General features: G+C 40.9%; 1 protein-coding gene across 6 annotated transcripts in view; it reads left to right on the forward strand.

The window, feature by feature from the left end:
* Positions 1–16,588, forward strand: part of CPNE4 (copine 4) — a 358,320-nt gene that overhangs the window by 338,465 nt on the left and 3,267 nt on the right. For all 6 annotated transcript variants that reach the window (XM_075745652.1, XM_075745650.1, XM_075745651.1 and 3 more), the window contains exons 13-15: positions 4,062–4,113; positions 8,600–8,733; positions 10,935–11,171. In XM_075745652.1, coding sequence (XP_075601767.1) covers positions 4,062–4,113; positions 8,600–8,733; positions 10,935–11,171 — 423 coding nt within the window. The remainder of the gene's footprint in view (positions 1–4,061; positions 4,114–8,599; positions 8,734–10,934; positions 11,172–16,588) is intronic.

The raw sequence follows: 16,588 nt of genomic DNA on the forward strand, positions 1-16,588 counted from the left end.
AAATAAGTTACCTGCTGTCAATGTGACTTTTTTATTAAACTGATCATAAGCCCATGGAAGTATGGTTATGATTCCTGCAAGAGTCTCATGGGCGCCATCACATTTATGGACAACTGCCTTCTGTATGCAGGTGCTTGTCACTGTGTATGTACAGGCAGTGGAGGCATTGTACAGTGGTAAAAAAAAATTACTGTAATTTGCCCCAGCAAAAATATTTTAGACCATTTATTTAGTTGATGTATCCTAAGAAATGCTGGTGTGGTAAGCTACATCACAATGTATAGTAGAGTTACTTCTTTTGCTTGTTAAAAACCTTGAAGAAATTACCTGAAAAAATAATATGTTCCAGGTACAGGAAGTTCCTGGACAGCTGTGTTTTAGTAGTCCCACATCCGTGGTGGCATCTGCTAAATAATTTATCTGGAGTCCAGCAGAGAGAAAAGATGAATACATAGCCAAGTGCAAGTAAATGTCCTTAGCTGGAGACTTTGAGTGGTGTTTTGTGCAGCAGCCCCAGTAATGCCACACTGATCGTATGTAATCACCTCTGCTCTCTCCTTTCCCTTTATGGATTGGTTTTATGGATTGATGTTAAGAGAGAGGAGGAGAGCTGAGCAAAGGGTCAGCTCCATATTTGAAACTTAATCCAGGGTCTGTGGCACAATCACGGTTCCGCAAGGACGTTCCTTATCATGAGTCCGACTTCCACCACGGACCACAGTCTGCAGTTCTGTGCAAAATTCTCTGTGCCAGGTACCAACATATAGCAGTCATTCTGTGTCTGCGTGGTGTGACAGATTCCAGGATTTCCTGGCTGTTAGATTGATCCGTCATACAAATGACCCTAGTATATTGTATAAACAAGCTTGCTTCTGAACAGTCAAGTGTCTTGTTATGTTTCCCCTGAGGATTCCCAGTCTTCAGCATCTTAGATGTTCACACTTTTGTCTCCTTCTCCCCATTATCTTATCAGTTCCGGGAGTGCATGAGAGCTGTGACATTCAATATCAAAACGATGCCAGCTTTTGGTCCTCTGTCATCCACGTGGTTTGCCTTTCAGTCACAAAAGCCCTTGCATGTTTAATTTTAAAAAAAAGGGGGGGGGGGGGGAAGGAGGGAGGGTTATTACCTTGCACTGTTTTGAAAACAAAAGCATTGAATATTGATCTGAACCACCTTCTGACATGGGTGGGCTTTACATACAGTCCTATCAGGTAGGAGCCCAAGTTCAGTAAGGCGTTCAGTACATGTCATGCGCCTGAAGTCTCTGCTGGTTTGGACCCTATTGAAGTCTGACCACCACAGGGGAGACAGGACAGGGACAGTTTGAATCCCAGCTGGTTTTACTCACCCGAGTGAGGAATGAGTTCTGAGCATTTGGAGAAACTCTGCTTTAAAAATATCAGCTGTTGGCTTGCCTCAGGTGATGATTTCCTGTTTGTGAACCATCGCTGAGCTGCTCAAAGAACTTGTCTCCTTTACATTGTACTTTAATCTTGTTTAAATTGTGATATATTGTTCAGAGATCACAGGAAACAACCAGATACATCTGCATTCATTGTGTTTCCTGTCCTGCCTTCAGGATAAATTTTAACACTGTTCTTGGTGAATCAGGATGACAGTGTATGAGGGCCACTTGCTTTGCCATTGCTCAGACAATAGGATTTTTTGGATCATTGTGCATGCTTACTAGACTTGGGATTTCCTTATTGGCCTGAACAGTTGTCAACATTTTTTTTTAATAATAGCCTTGGTGCCATAGCTCTGAACCAGATAAATTGTGTGTATAGTGTCATCCTGAAAGAGGTATAGCAACAAAAGCATCCAGCCCATGCTTGCATATGAGATTAAAATACTGTTTGCATAGCTCTGGGAAAGAATTGTGATACTCCTTTTGCTATGATTTCAAATGTATTTGGAATAAAGAAATAAAATCACCAAAGAGGCACAGTGTTGAAAGAGTCAGCCTGCAATACATAAACATGCATCGCCATCCTTCTTGCTTTTGAGACGCAGTTACTACAAAATACAGAAAGCCTAAAGGAAGAAGAAAGGCTATTGAACAACAAAAAAATCATCAGTGAGTGAAAACTCACATAACCGTTCTTGACAGCTGCAATTACCTTTGGCCTGCAGCTGGTCATGAGACTGGCAGATACCAGCTGGGCAAAGAGTGCCAAGAGACGTACGGAGCAGCCAGAGAGAAGAGCTCTGGAGCACCTCTGAAGCAGATCTGACAGCCCTGCTCTTCTGAGCTCAGCAAGGAAGATACGTCCTGACTTTCAGCATTATCTTCCATGGCTGAGTAGGGCAGTCCGAATGGCCCACGTAAAGCCCTTTGTAAGAGATGGCTGATAGTTGGTGTAGACAGCAAACTCCTGGCTGGGCTGAGCTGGCTGCAGGCTCTTCAGTGATTTTTTGCTTCGGTCCTTTCCCATCATGGTAGAAGTCCTGCTTTATTTAACCTCTTAATAAGTAATGCTAGGCGTTACTGTGGTGAGCAAGGCCAGCATATGATGGGGAAATTCGATTTCTCTGTGAGAAGCTCTCTTTGGCAGTAATTAGCCAACTTATACCACTTCGCTTTTACAGAAGCTTCTCTGTAATCACATATTAGATCTATGGGTCTATTAGTCATAGACCAATTGGTGTGCTGTGAAGTCATCTAAACGAGCAAATAAACAGCGACATCCAACAAGCAAATCTCTTTCTGCAAATAATCTAGATTCCATTGTACTGGGAGTAAACAGGTTGCTTTCCATATGACTAGGACTGCTAGCACTTCCAAAGGTCCTCCAGAGATCTATAAAGTCTCAAAGGTCTGTAACTGGAGTTAACTATATAAATGCCTTCATGCGTCTGGGATGATACACCTAAATTCAACTTTAAATTATGCAAATCACCTGCTTAACTCTCAGCCATATCCACTTTTTGCAAACCAAAATATATATATATATGTTGTGCATTGCAAGACAAAAGTTGGGCTTCATTCAGGCCAACTGAAGACAAACAGGAGAATTAAGAGACTGAGCTTCAGAGCTGAAGAGATTAAAAGGAATCGAGCCTTCTCAGTGATCAAAGATAGGAGCAAAAAAGGAATCTGGAAAAAATGCAGGCGAGAACAAACCTTAAAACCAGAAAAGACCATCTGAAGAAAGTTTTAGTCCCAACAGATTTGTACTGTGGATGCAGATCTCTAAGTGACAGACAGATAGAGGAAGCCTGGAACGCGAGACTTACATTGCCTCACATTATTTGCACATACAGAAGCCTTGTATGACTTTCCCAAGCCGCTAGAGATACAATACATTGTTTTACTAGAAAATCAGCAACTTTTTTGTATTCACAGTAATTCCCCTTAGAAAATAGGTCTTAGAAAATTTTCTTACAGATTGAGAGAGAGAGAATGGGATATTCACTAAATTTGAGGAAAAACAAGAGTCTTCATGTTTTTCTTATTAATTTCCCCCCAGCTTAATCTAATTTCTTAACCAACTTAGACCCCTTACGTTTCTTACATTAGTTCACAGTGGGTTTGAGTGACTTCCTTGATCTCTTTGGAGAATAAATTATTTTCCCAGTAATCCTACGGCCTTCAAATGAGGAACTGCCCACCCGTGGGAACGCAGGATTCAGCAGGGGGCTGAGCTGGTGCTGTCAGAGCTCTATCACAACCTGCTTTCTCTCTCCTGCCATCTGAGATGCTGAGCTAGGGAGAGCTGGCATTTAAATCTCCTCAGCAATAGACCCCTCTTCTGCAGCTGGTGTTGATAGCCCAATCCCAACACCATATTTATGTGATTTCTCATGTAGTTCGGTGTTTTTTCTTTGTGCTTTTTTTTTTTCCCCTTGGTTTTATTGTTATTGACAAGTTTGATTCCAGTTTTGTTACTTTGTTTCTGCAGGGAGTTCCAGCTGGCACCATATCGTACACTTAATGGCTGAAAGCTTGAAAGATGTCTGGTTAACACAGAAAGAATGTAAAGGGTATTTAACTGCAAATCCTTTTGGAATAATTTTTCTGACTACAGTCGTCTTCTCTTCTTTCCTTTTATCTGTAGGTCTCTCATGATTTTGCAATCAATTTCAATGAAGACAACCCAGAATGCGCAGGTAACACTCACATTAGGACAGACTGCCTTTATTTCTGCTGTGTGAAAAATGTGCTTTATTTTTTATTTTATCCCCTGAGTATTGTTTAAAGTGTTTTTTAAAGAAAGCAGCCAGGAGTTTCAAAACCTCACAGACTCCAGCCATCAGGCTCAGCTTTACAAAGTGCCACACATTAAGTTCCTGAAAAATAGGTCCCTTTGAAAGTACACCATGTTGGACATTCAGCACTTGAACTTCTCCAAATCACTACCATTTCTGAAAATTAAAGCCGTGTTTTCTAGATGCATTCCAGATCTCCGGCTACAGCAACATCGTAGGTTGTGCAGCAAAGGGCAGGGCATGCCAAAGCAGGCTGCGTTCCAAGACTCCCTCTGCGTAGAGCCAGTTCTTTGGCCAGACCTATAGTACCAGCAACCTGCTGCAAGTCAGCCCAGCGATGGCCACCACCTGAGGGTCAGGGCAGCAGCTGAGGACTGCTGTAATAGAAGGAAGCATACTTTCATGACAGCAAATGCAGCAAGAAGCTGTTTTAACACAGGGTAAGGTATTGGTGTGTTCTAGCTACAATCACTAATTCTCAGTAGTCAGAGGCCAGATTCACGTAGCAGATTTTGCTGTATTGTCTTGTATTTGTAAGTGAGGTCTGCAGTGACTGATGCTGTCTTTCTGGAGAATCTCCTGCCACAATTCCCACATTTTGTAAAAGATGAGAATAACAGGACGATAATCTCTAAACAGTCTAACAAGTGATCCCAGACTAACACTTTGAGAGTCTGGGTCAGATGATCATTGCTGTCTAAAATCCATAGGTTGTTATTCTTCCTTAACTTTCTGCTACCTTCCAAACACTGAAATGGGTGTTCCAAAATGTTCTTCCTGTTCAAATTTTCTAGCTGCTTCTTTCAGTCCTTCTCAGGATTATTAGCTCAGGCATGGTCAGCAGAATATGTTCAGGATGAGAATTAAGATGCCAAGAAATGAAGTGCGGAAAAGAAGAGAGGACAAGCCATTCAAGGGAAAGAGACATTAAAAGAATTAAGAGTTCATGCATCTTAAATGCAAGACCTCTGTTTTTGGTTCAGTGGTCATTCCTGCTTTGTTGTTGCACTTGGATTGTTGGACTGCCCCAGCCTCTGCAGGTCATATGCTTGAAATGTAATTGCGCATAAGTCCTACACCTCCTTGATGTGGTCACACAGCTTTTTATATTGCTTTTATGGAGCTAAAAGAAGCTGAAATTACATGTATGCATCTAGATGTGCCTGTAAGCTTGTAAGCCAGCTTGAAGTTGAGATTTTAGTCACACTGAGAGTGTGGGGTTGAGGTGAGGAAGCAAAACAGACCTCAGAATTTTGCTTGGACCATCGTATTTTAAAATGTAGTTAGCTGCTGGCTTCCGAACACAGACACGTTGGTGTTTGATCTGTCTAAAACATCTCAGTTAACAATGGTCAGTACAAGGTGATAACATATTATGCATGTAGTGCTCAAATATAGCTTTGTTTTCCAGTCTAAATGCAGGACTTTTCTCACTTTCTGTGTACCTCAGAAAAAAACAAGCCCTAGCAGTCTATGCAAAGAACACATTGTTTATTCCCCCTTTGCTGTCTCTTTTGAGTCCAAGGCTAATTCTTTTGTCACACTGACATTGTTACATAATGATTTGTATTGATTGACTGGTACTTGAAAAGGCTGTCTCATCTATGTAGTGCCAGCAGCAGGTCAGAGGTTGGACAGACAAACCCTCTGCAAGTAAAGAAATTACTATCCATACCATACTATGTATGCAAAACAAAATGTAGCAATGGAAATGAGAGGAGGTTAAAAAAAAAAGAAGGAGCTGCTCTATAAGCTTTGCATTGGCTTATGTCACTTAATATTTGTTATGTATTTAAACTTTATTTGGTTCTTTGCATAAGACTCAGTTATCTGATAAGTTAACATAAGGCATAAAAAGGTGGTTGCAGCACAAAAGGTGGCCAGGGAAGAAATTCTGCAGCGCTCACACAGGCACCTATGAGATATAAAAAGCACTTCTTTGTCCTAAATGATACCATTTAAAATAATATCAGTCTAGATGAAAGCAGAAAAAGGAGACAGATCAGAAAATGTGTTGTTTAATCATCTGCTGCAGCTTGCTCATCACCTGTCTGTGATGGATGCTTGATTAGTTCCTACTGCCAGTTGTTCTATGAAGTTTTCTAGATCCTCTCACTGTATTAGGTGACACAAAGAGCAGTAACACCAGCATATCGTGTGGAGAGAGGATGCAAGAGTGAGAGGGAGATAAAGTGCTTGGTGACCACACTGTTTTTCCTTGGAATATTTAGCATACTTGCCAAAAAACAAAGGAAAATTGCTGAAGAGTATCTTGCTTTAAACCAAGAAACAGAGGTTGGATCCAATATAAAATGTATGTGTCTAATTTGCTTTTGAGGAATGAAATCCCTTTCTGTGTGGAACTAGTGAGCTTTTGCTGGCACAAGGTAGTGTGAAGCATCATGCTACATTGAATAAGGACTGTGTATTGATATGAAGATCCCTGGAATTCATAGAATATGGATATCCTCACCTTTCCTCCTCTATTACCATTTCCATTCTTGAAAATGTTAGTATTTATAGCCTTATAATTAGTATATTTATTATTAGTATATTATATTTATAGTGTTACACTCAGTATTTAGCCTTTATTGTCTGAGGAGGAAAGCGACAAACTCTAACCTGAATGAATGCTTCTACACATGCATGCCTTTTACCTGCATCTTAAGCCCATATTTGTATGCATACACTGTATTTCATCAGAGTTATTGAAAGTGGATTCCAATTAAAAATGTTAAGAGTTGAATTGTGAAGAAAAACGCACTTTGACTCTCCCTAAAATAAAGGAGTCCAAGAAAAGTAAGCTACAAAGTAAGCTGCTGACATATCCTGTTGGATTTGAATATATAAGGACAGTAGATATTTCTAAGAGAGATTAATCTGAGATAGCAAACAAGAAATTATGTTTCTAGAACATGTTTCTTTCAAAGATGAAAGCAACCTTCTGACACGAACCATGCTAAATCTGTGTGGAATGCAGGGAGTAAGGTTTATCTCATACTATTTTAATGCACAAGAAAAAAACTACAGTGTATCTTGTCATCATCTTAGGGAAGATTTATGAGGCCTTCATGCAAGATCAGTAAGTATATGTAATGAAATCTTTAGCAGGTTTTAAATTGGGAGTTAACAAAAGGTTAGTTTTGCAATATGTAATTTAGTCACTGGAATTACCAAGGGAAATTTTGTAACATTACTCTAACATTTTAGCCAATCATAGCTATAATTGGAGCGTGTTCTTTTGTCTGTGAGTACTGCAATGGAAAAATATGTTTCTAACTATCTACAAAGAGAGAAGATTGCGTTCTCCACCATTTTTTCATAGGAGGTTCAGGTGTACCGTTGTAAAGCAATTACAACTCCCTGCAATTTGTTAGTAACAGGTCTGCACCCATATATCCTATAAACATGGTTGAGTAAAACCTCCTGAGTGAGGTAGTCTCAGTGCAAACTGAAACTGGCTTAGGATCTTATTGAAGTAGTTTCATTCTTCAGCATCCTTTACAAAGCTCTTCAGACTATCACTTTCCTTCCAACTTTAGACCTCTAATCCTTTAGGTCTGGTAAACTGGGAGTTCTGAATGCAGAGGCTAATGTGCATCACTTCAAGAAATCCTTCTTCTCAATGATTGAAAACACCAATTTCCATTCTGTGATCTGTCAAGTGTGTCAGCAGAAGTCTGCTCTCCCTGCTCTGGCTATATATCCTGAAATGAAAAAGCCAAAAATAGCTAGTTCTCCATCAAAACTTCTTGACTAAAGCTCATTTTTCTGTAGACTGCAAAGCATCCTGCTGTTTCTTCCAAGATTTCACAGCTTTTGGGCATAGTCGAATTCAACCTGTGAGCAATTATGCAAATTCACCCTGAAAAATTATTCTCTTGGCACAGGGCAGTCAGGTATTTGAAAAGATGTTTGAATTCCGTGAGAGCTCTAGGTTGTAAGTACAAAGGGCAAATTTGTTGGTAACTACCATGATAAACAGAAATAAATATTTATCTGAACAGGAGGGGAGAGAAGTGTTGAAGTGTTTTTAATTTGTGTCTGCCCTTTTAGCATGAATCTTAACTGGTGATCAGGAAGTGATCACTTACACCTTGAACTGAGAAGGATGGAAGCTATTGCATTGCAAGATGATTCCTGGAAAATAGACATTAAAAACTGCTGGGAAGGAGAAGCATAGTATAATGAATTATATATTACAAACTAGATTCAAGGCAACTAGAGACAGCTTCTTGGAAATTATCTGAAGTTGTTAGTCCTTGCTAATTGTGTGATATTTTGAATTTATTCATTGAGAACCTACCTTTTATTTATATTTTAAACAAGCGTGATATTGGTGATGTGCTCCACATTTATTTGCATTTTGTGTGGCTTTTCATGCCAGGAATACAAGGTGTTGTGGAGGCTTATCAGAGCTGCCTTCCCAAGCTGCAGCTGTATGGGCCGACAAACATTGCTCCCATCATCCAGAAGGTGGCAAAATCAGCATCAGAGGAAACCAATACCAAGGAGGCCTCGGTAAGGGTATAATGCTGCGTTTGGCTTTTTTCTTGTCTTATGATGGCGCTCTCACAGGCCATCAAAACAAGGCCTTTTCATGTAGTGAATCATACCTTCAGTTTTCAGTAACTGCCTTCACAGGCAGAAGTTTGAGTCTGTGCCAGCTGGAGCAGTGTATCTGGCCTTCATAGCTTCGATAGTCACAACTTTAAACTCCTCCCCCACTGTTCCGTTTCCTGCTTTTAGAGCTGTTTTACTGTACCACACCCAGTTCTTCACTGTGGAAACACAAATGACACCACTAAAGTTACAAAAATTTAGGGGCCAAGCCCTAAAATGTTGATCGTACAAGAAGATGAGTTCAAATGTTTCCCTACACCCAATTTCAAATCTCTATCAGAGGCTGTACTAAAACTTTTTTTTTTTTCAACTAGGGGATTTTTCCAACCATTCCTTTGAAAACTATAGTGATACAGTTTTCAATTTGCTCTTACTGACCTGGAGTATCATGTGCCTTTTAGAAATCAGGAGACAAGTCTGTTAGCCTGCATCTGATACAAAACCCATGACAGATTTCTTGGGCTAACAGACTTAAGCATAGATCATGTTTTAAATGTACGTCTTTGAAATGCATTAGGTTTATATTTCTCCTGCCTTCCAGACAGAATGGGAGAAAGGGAGAATGGAAGAATTGGAGAGAATATGTGAGATCTGAAACCTTTAAAAGACCAGTGCTGTGGGAGTAAAGGATGTCAGAGAGAACTTGTATAGTGCTGCAAGAAAAATGCCTATGTATAGGAACAGAACAGAGCTGTACGTTGGCATGCATCTCATCACTAGGCCTCGAGCTTTCTCTAAGCTTTCTTCATGTGCTAAGCCTTTTCTAAAGTCCTATTAATGCAGCAGTTTCCAAACATTTCTGTTTACGAGTCTGGGCTTGTGATTGTCACTCCACTGCTGTTTCCAGGGTTTTGATAGTATTTAGGGTCCCAATCCTAAAACAGGGAATTGCTATGTTTGAATTTCCATACCCATCTAATCCTGAGCTGGCTCACTCTGTTCCCAGTGCTGCCTCTGAATATTGAATAAGTTGCTTCATTCTTCTGAACCTAAACTTCCCCTCTTTCTGTTTGAAAAACAAATTAATTTATAGCAGGAGTCTTCAAGATGAAGTTTTCTCCTTGTATGTTTTGTTTTATTTAGGGCAGGAGATGATGAACAGAACACTTGCAGTTTATATAACTGCATATACGTAAACTTTAATGATGTTTAGTGTGTTGGTACTGCTCATGCAGATTGACCAAATTCTATGACCTGTTCATTTTTCCTGTTAATGCACGTTTGTTAAACAACTCCTGCTGCCTAACAATTCATAAAGGATCCAAGTTAGAGTCACTCTTGCCATTACCAAGTGAAGATATGTCATAGCCCACGATCCCAGTTCCGTGGGCTTTAGAGTTTTGGGAAAGAAATGACAAGCGCACAAAATGGCTTGCTCTCCTTTAAAGAATGAGAAAACCTGTCTTCAGAGCTCCATATGAAGTGTTTGAAGTTGGATATATTCCTCCCTGCACATGCCCTTCCTCTCCTCAGGGACCCCATTACTCTGCAGAATGCAGTAGACCTGCTACGGTGTGGTGCTTCTCCCACAGGCAGCAGTGGGTCACCCTCCAGTTTGCAGATGGCTGCACCCATCCTGCCTGCCTGTTAGCAAAGCTCCTCTGCAAAGTGCTGTCATAACCTCCCTGACAGCTCTGCTACAAGCTTGTAACGCTTCAATACCCCATTCCTCCCCGCCTCCTGCTGGTTCCTAAAGGGGAAAAAAAAGTGTAATCAGAAACTGTCAGCAGAAGGGATTGTGCAGCAGATGAAAAATAGTTGTAGTGAGGATCTCAGGACTATTCCAGACTTCCCAGCCAAAGTCATGACTTTCCCAGCCCTAGCAGTTAGAAACCCCCTTTTCTACACTGTGCATCCCTTGGCTCCCTCCAGCTCCTGGAAATGAACTCAACTACAGCTACAGTCCAGAAGAGGAGAAATCGGTAGTTGAGGACATTTGGATGGGAAACACACTTAACCTTTGAGTCACTAGAAAGGCTCTTTTCTATTTAAAAATCCATGTGTGAGTTACTAGAAACACTTTTATACTGGAAAAGGGCAAGCAGCTTTGGAAGATTAACTAATGATATAATTTTTCACTTCTCGTCCAACAACTTCAGCAATATTTCATCTTGCTGATTCTGACGGATGGCGTCATCACAGACATGGCTGACACCAGAGAGGCCATTGTCCATGCCTCTCACCTTCCGATGTCAGTCATCATCGTCGGGGTGGGGAACGCCGATTTTAGTGACATGCAGATGCTGGATGGCGATGATGGGATCCTGAGGTCTCCCAAGGGCGAGCCTGTGCTTCGAGACATTGTCCAGTTTGTGCCATTTAGGAACTTCAAACATGTAAGCCGACTTTTCCATCCATTACGCAGAAGGGTGAATGTATATATAACGTATAGTGAATGGTCCCTAGGCTGGGCCTGACTTTGGATGAGCATGAAGTGTTTAGTAAACCTATGGCATTGTTGCATCAAAAATGGAGAAAAAATGAATACAGAATGAAATGTGCTCCATTAGTGAGATGGTATGGGTGGGGAAAGAAGAGATGGGGCAGAATCCATGTGCTTCTTGTGGTGCCAGTCCTTACTTCCATTTCCTCCTTGATTGTAGTTTGGTTACCCTCCCTGACTTATTTTTCCTGGTGTGTCTGTATTCTGCTTTCCATCCCTTCATTTTCACAGGCAGCTGAAATAGCTGTGGATTTGTGCTCACAGTGTTCCCCGGGAGGCTGTTTCCTTTTTGAATTTTAGGTGCCTAAGTTCTCAAAGGCTGGACTATCCACCCACAGCATCCTGGTTGCCTCCAAACCCTTTAGCCAAATTCTGTACAAGAACAAATCCAAGGAAGTGCCGTTACTAAGAACTTTGCTGTACCCTCAGCGAGCTCTTCCTGTCTGGTGTAGGAGACACTCTGCAGGAGAAGAAGGGAGACATGCGGCATTAAATTGCCAAATTTGAAATAATCCTTTGGCCATGTACTTTTCTCCTCAGTCACCTGCCCTACATTGCAGCATCTGTCCCAGGGACTTTTTCACCAGCTGGGTAGAGACACTGTTAACCCACAGAAGGAGCTTTTCGATGCACAGCCAGGTTTTTCAGGGCCCTTTTCATAGAGCAGAATCATATAATCATTTAGGATGGAAAAGACCTTTAAGATCATCGAGTCCAACCGTTCACGTAACACTGCCAAGTCCACTACTAAACCATGTCCCTGAGCAGCACATCTACATTTTCAATCCCTCCAGGGATGGTGACTCAACCGCTCCCCTGGGCAGCGTCTTCCAAGGCTTGACAACCCTTTCGGTGAAGAAGGTTTTCCTAACATCCAATCTAAACCTCCCTTGGCACAACTGGAGGCCATTTCCTCTTGTCCTGTTGCTTGTTACTTGGGAGAAGAGACTGACACCCCCCTGCCTACCACCTCCTTTCAGGTAGTTGTAGACAGTGAGAAGGTCTCCCCTCAGCCTCCTTTTCTCCAGGCTAAACAACCCCAGTTCTGAGCCTTAGCTGCTCCTCGTAGGACTTGTGCTCCGGACCCTTCACCAGCTTCATTGCCTTTTTTTGGACACGTTCCAGCACCTCAATGTCTTTCTTGTAGCGAGGGGCCCAAAACTGAACACAGTACTCAAGGTGCAGTCTCACCAGTGCTGAGTACAGGGGGACAATCACTTCTCTACTCCTGCTGGCCACATTATTTCTGATGCAAGCCAGGATGCTGTTGGCCTTCTTGGCCACCTGGGCACACTGCTGGCTCATATTCAGCCCTGTCAGCCAGCACCTCCAGGTCCTTTTCTGCTGGGCAGCTTTCCAGTCATTCTTCCCCAAGCCTGTAGCGTTGCATGGGGTTGTTGTGACCCAAGTGCAGGACCCAGCACTGAGCCTTGTTGAACCTCATACAGTTGGCCCGGCCCATCAATCCAGCTGTCCAAATCTCTCTCTAGAGCCTTCCTACCCTCAAGGAGATCAACGCTCCTGCCCAACTGGGTGTCATCTGCAAACTTACTGAGGGTGCACTCGATGCCCTCATCCACATCATTGATAAAGATATTAAACAGAACTGTCCCCAGTATTGAGCCCTGGGGAACACCACTTGTGACCGGCCACGAACTGGAGTTAACTCCATTCACAACAATTCTTGTCTTTTACAGCAGTAGCCAGGCTAAGTTCTAGTTGGGCTTTGGTCCTTCTAATGATCTCCCTGCATAGCCCAATGACATCTTTATAGTATCCCTGAGTTGCCTGCCCCTTCTTCCAAAGGTCATAAACTCTCCTTTTTTTTGCTGAGTTCCAGCCAAAGCTCTTTGTTCAGTCAGGCCAGTCTTCCCCACCGACTCGTCTTTCGGCAGATGGGGATGGCCTGCTCCTGCACCTTTAAGATTTTCTTCTTGAAGAATGTTGACTGCACTCCTTTCCCTTCAGGACTAACTCCCAAGGGAGTCTGTCAACTGGGCTCCTAAACAGGCCAAAGTCTGCCCTCTGGAAGTCCAAGGTAGCAGTTCTGCTAGCTCCTCTCGTTACTTTCCCAAGAATGAGAAACTCTTATCATTTCATGACTGCCTTGCCCAAGACAGCCTCCAACCACCACATCACCCCCAAGTCCTTCTCTGTTCATGAACAACTGGTCCAGCAGGATGCCTTCCCTCACTCACCAGCTGTATCAGGAAGTTATCTTCCACACACTCCAGGAACCTTCTAGACTGTTTCCTCTCTGCTGTATTGTATGCTCTACTGTATGCTGTATGTGTTCCTCCATACGGAGGTGTAAAATGGCCGTTGTGTTCCTCTGCGATACTGATCGCATCCCTCTGTTTTTCCATCCTTCTCTCCCTTCCTTCTGTTATATTTAAGTAGACTTTTTCTTTTGCTCACCACAGTGTCTAGGAAGGATATCTTCAATATTTGATTTGAAAATTTCTTTACTGCACAGTGTAGCTGATTCATTCTCCTCATGAGATTGCCCTTTCCAATCTGCTCTGATACGCCAGAGCTGGATTTGTCACACAATAGTTTTCAATTCTGGGTTGATTTTGGTCTGCATATGGGTCTGCAGTACTTACATTTCTTTAGTTTTTCTAGGCTTCTTGTGACCACAGGAGACTTTTTGCTACTTCCAAAATGCCTTCATTTTATTTTCCTCTTCTCAATTGTTGTTCTTTTTTTCTCCAAAATATAATTCTGCCATATTTGTCTAGACACACTTCTTACTTTTGCAAACCTTCCTAAGAAGTAAGAGAAACAGACTTGTTCCTCTTTTCACTCTACCTTTATGTAAATGGATCCTCATAGGAGGTACTTGTGCTATTGGTTTGGTGATGCCGTGCCAAATGGCTGCAGATTTGCCACTGAATTGTAGATACACACATTTCTACGTTGACAGTGCCACTCAGTCACCTGTCTGCTGGAACAAAGTATGAGCGTGACGTGCTCGTAGGCTGTGATTCTCCTTCGTCAGATTATCACAAGCGCATAGTGCTGCACTGTAGTCTGTTGTAAAAGTGTCAAGAGGCAAGTTATTTATGGGCTAGTGCTAGAGCTACTTTCAATTAGTTGAAAACATGTTTCCTCAAGAAACTGGCAAAGCCAGCTGCGTTTGTTATTTTCAGTTTCATTTTGTGATTTTATAACAAAGTTGAAATCATCCTTGATTGAATAGCTTAATGCTGACAGTTGCAGTTCTGGGCACTGAATACATTGTGCCTCTGGTGTTGACTTGTGAGTGATTCTGTGTGTGATTTTAATTGCTAGCATTGGTCAAATGACAAGCATGTATTATTTTTAGCTGTTTTAGATTAACTTCCCCAGTACTAGGAGAGGATAGCAATCTTAAAAAATTTATTGCTCTTGTTAAATGGTGATATTTTTCTCCCGTTTTCTCTCAGTAGCACAGATAATATAGATATAGAGATAGATCACATATTTGCTATATCAGAAAAGTCAATATATCTTATGCAACTTGATATTTAGTCTGTTTATTGTGATCTTTCAGCCTTTCAACAAATGTCAGTGTAATGGATGAGTGCCCATAACAATAGCCACTTTTGGTTGAATTTCTTTATTGTCATATCCCAAATAATCTCTTTCTCTGAACAAAGTGACTTTCAGAGCTATCTTGCTTACTTATCCTCATCACAAACAAAAGACCATTTATTTTGCATCAACTAGTGAAGTAATGGTTCGTGGTAGAAATGAATGTGATGTTTTGATTCAAACTTTTTTTTCCCCACAGAAAAATGTGGATTTAACCCATTTGGGAGATTTTTGTCAGATCAGTTCTGATGACACACAATAATTACCATAAATCAGCATATTACATTTAGCAGCTCTAAGTAAAAGATGTATTTAGTTAACTATCACATCCCTTTTATCAATGTAGTTTCTTTCTGCTTAGTTTGGTATTTAGGATGTTCAATTATTAAGTAAAAAAAAGTTGAAGGATCTTTATAGAAAGACTACAAATCAAGTTATATAAGGTTTAAAGATTTGTCTGATAAATCAAGTATGTATTTATGTCTAAATCCGTATTACCTCTACTACTGACAGAAGAAGGTAATAAAATGTTATTTGTGAGCAATTATTTTTTGTTTTGCTGGAACAGTAAACTAAAACTCATTTGGAGTCAACCCAAAGAAAATTTTTTTTTTATTACTTCAATTCTTAGGTCAGTGTGGAACTCAAAATCTCATATCTATCCAAGGAGATCAAAAATAATATATCCAAAAGCTGTCCCTGTGAGAAAATTGAAAGGAGGAAGAAAGAAGTTGTAAAAATAATCTACCGAGTGAACCCCTTTTATTTTATAAGTTTGACTTCAGAGAAGGTTCTGATCCTGCACAGCACTCATACAGGCATTTAATACATTTCAGTTTGTTACAATTATTCACGTACCTAAAACCTCATACGCACTTCCATGTTTTACTGACTAAAGACCCAATGTAGACAGACATCTTTATTATAGGGGTTTAATCTCCTACATGATATAGTGTATCAGAGGTACTTCAGTAAAGCATTGTACCTTTTTTACTCTCTCTTTAAGTACTATCTTTGAATCTATCAAAATAATAATAATAATTGTAGTGATTCTTGGCAAGTGCTGTAGTTGCAGAGGCTTGATAAAATCAAGGTAACCATTACTGTTTAAAAAATGTCCCATTGTATAGTTGGGTGACGTGCAGTTCACTACAGGGGAACATAACAAACAAAGGGAAAATATTTTCCCTGAGCCCAAGTGAGTTTCTTCTCTCTATAATTATCACCACCCCAACGATGTGAGTGTCCTTCACCTGAAACTGCAGAACAGCGATGTTCACAATCACTGAAATGTAGTTGAAGAAAATCACCTGTTTCAGTCGATTCACAGTCATATTTTAAGAGCTGAAATTCTCTGCCTTTAGGATTCATGACATATTTACTGTGCACAAATCTGATGCCACAGGTAGATTGTATTCCACTCTGCATTGTATTTAATCATACAGGCTAACAACTGTGACTTAATAACACATGTATCACAAATAAGTGTGGCAAGCACAGCTCTTAACCACTGCAAGGAGCAATGTTTTGCACCATGCATTGTAATTAAAGATTAAGCATGGTGAAGCTATAGAACTGAATCAACAGTCATTTGTAATATACACCAATTATCATCATAGGGGATTATTCTCCTGGTGCTGGCTAACCTGATTGTTGTGTATTAGCCATCAGTCAAGAACTATTAATCTTGAGGTGTTTATTGCTAGGATGCTCTTCAAGCATAGCAGCTAAACA

This window comes from Balearica regulorum, chromosome 2, assembly GCF_011004875.1.
Source record: "Balearica regulorum gibbericeps isolate bBalReg1 chromosome 2, bBalReg1.pri, whole genome shotgun sequence".
Lineage (NCBI taxonomy): Eukaryota > Metazoa > Chordata > Aves > Gruiformes > Gruidae > Balearica > Balearica regulorum.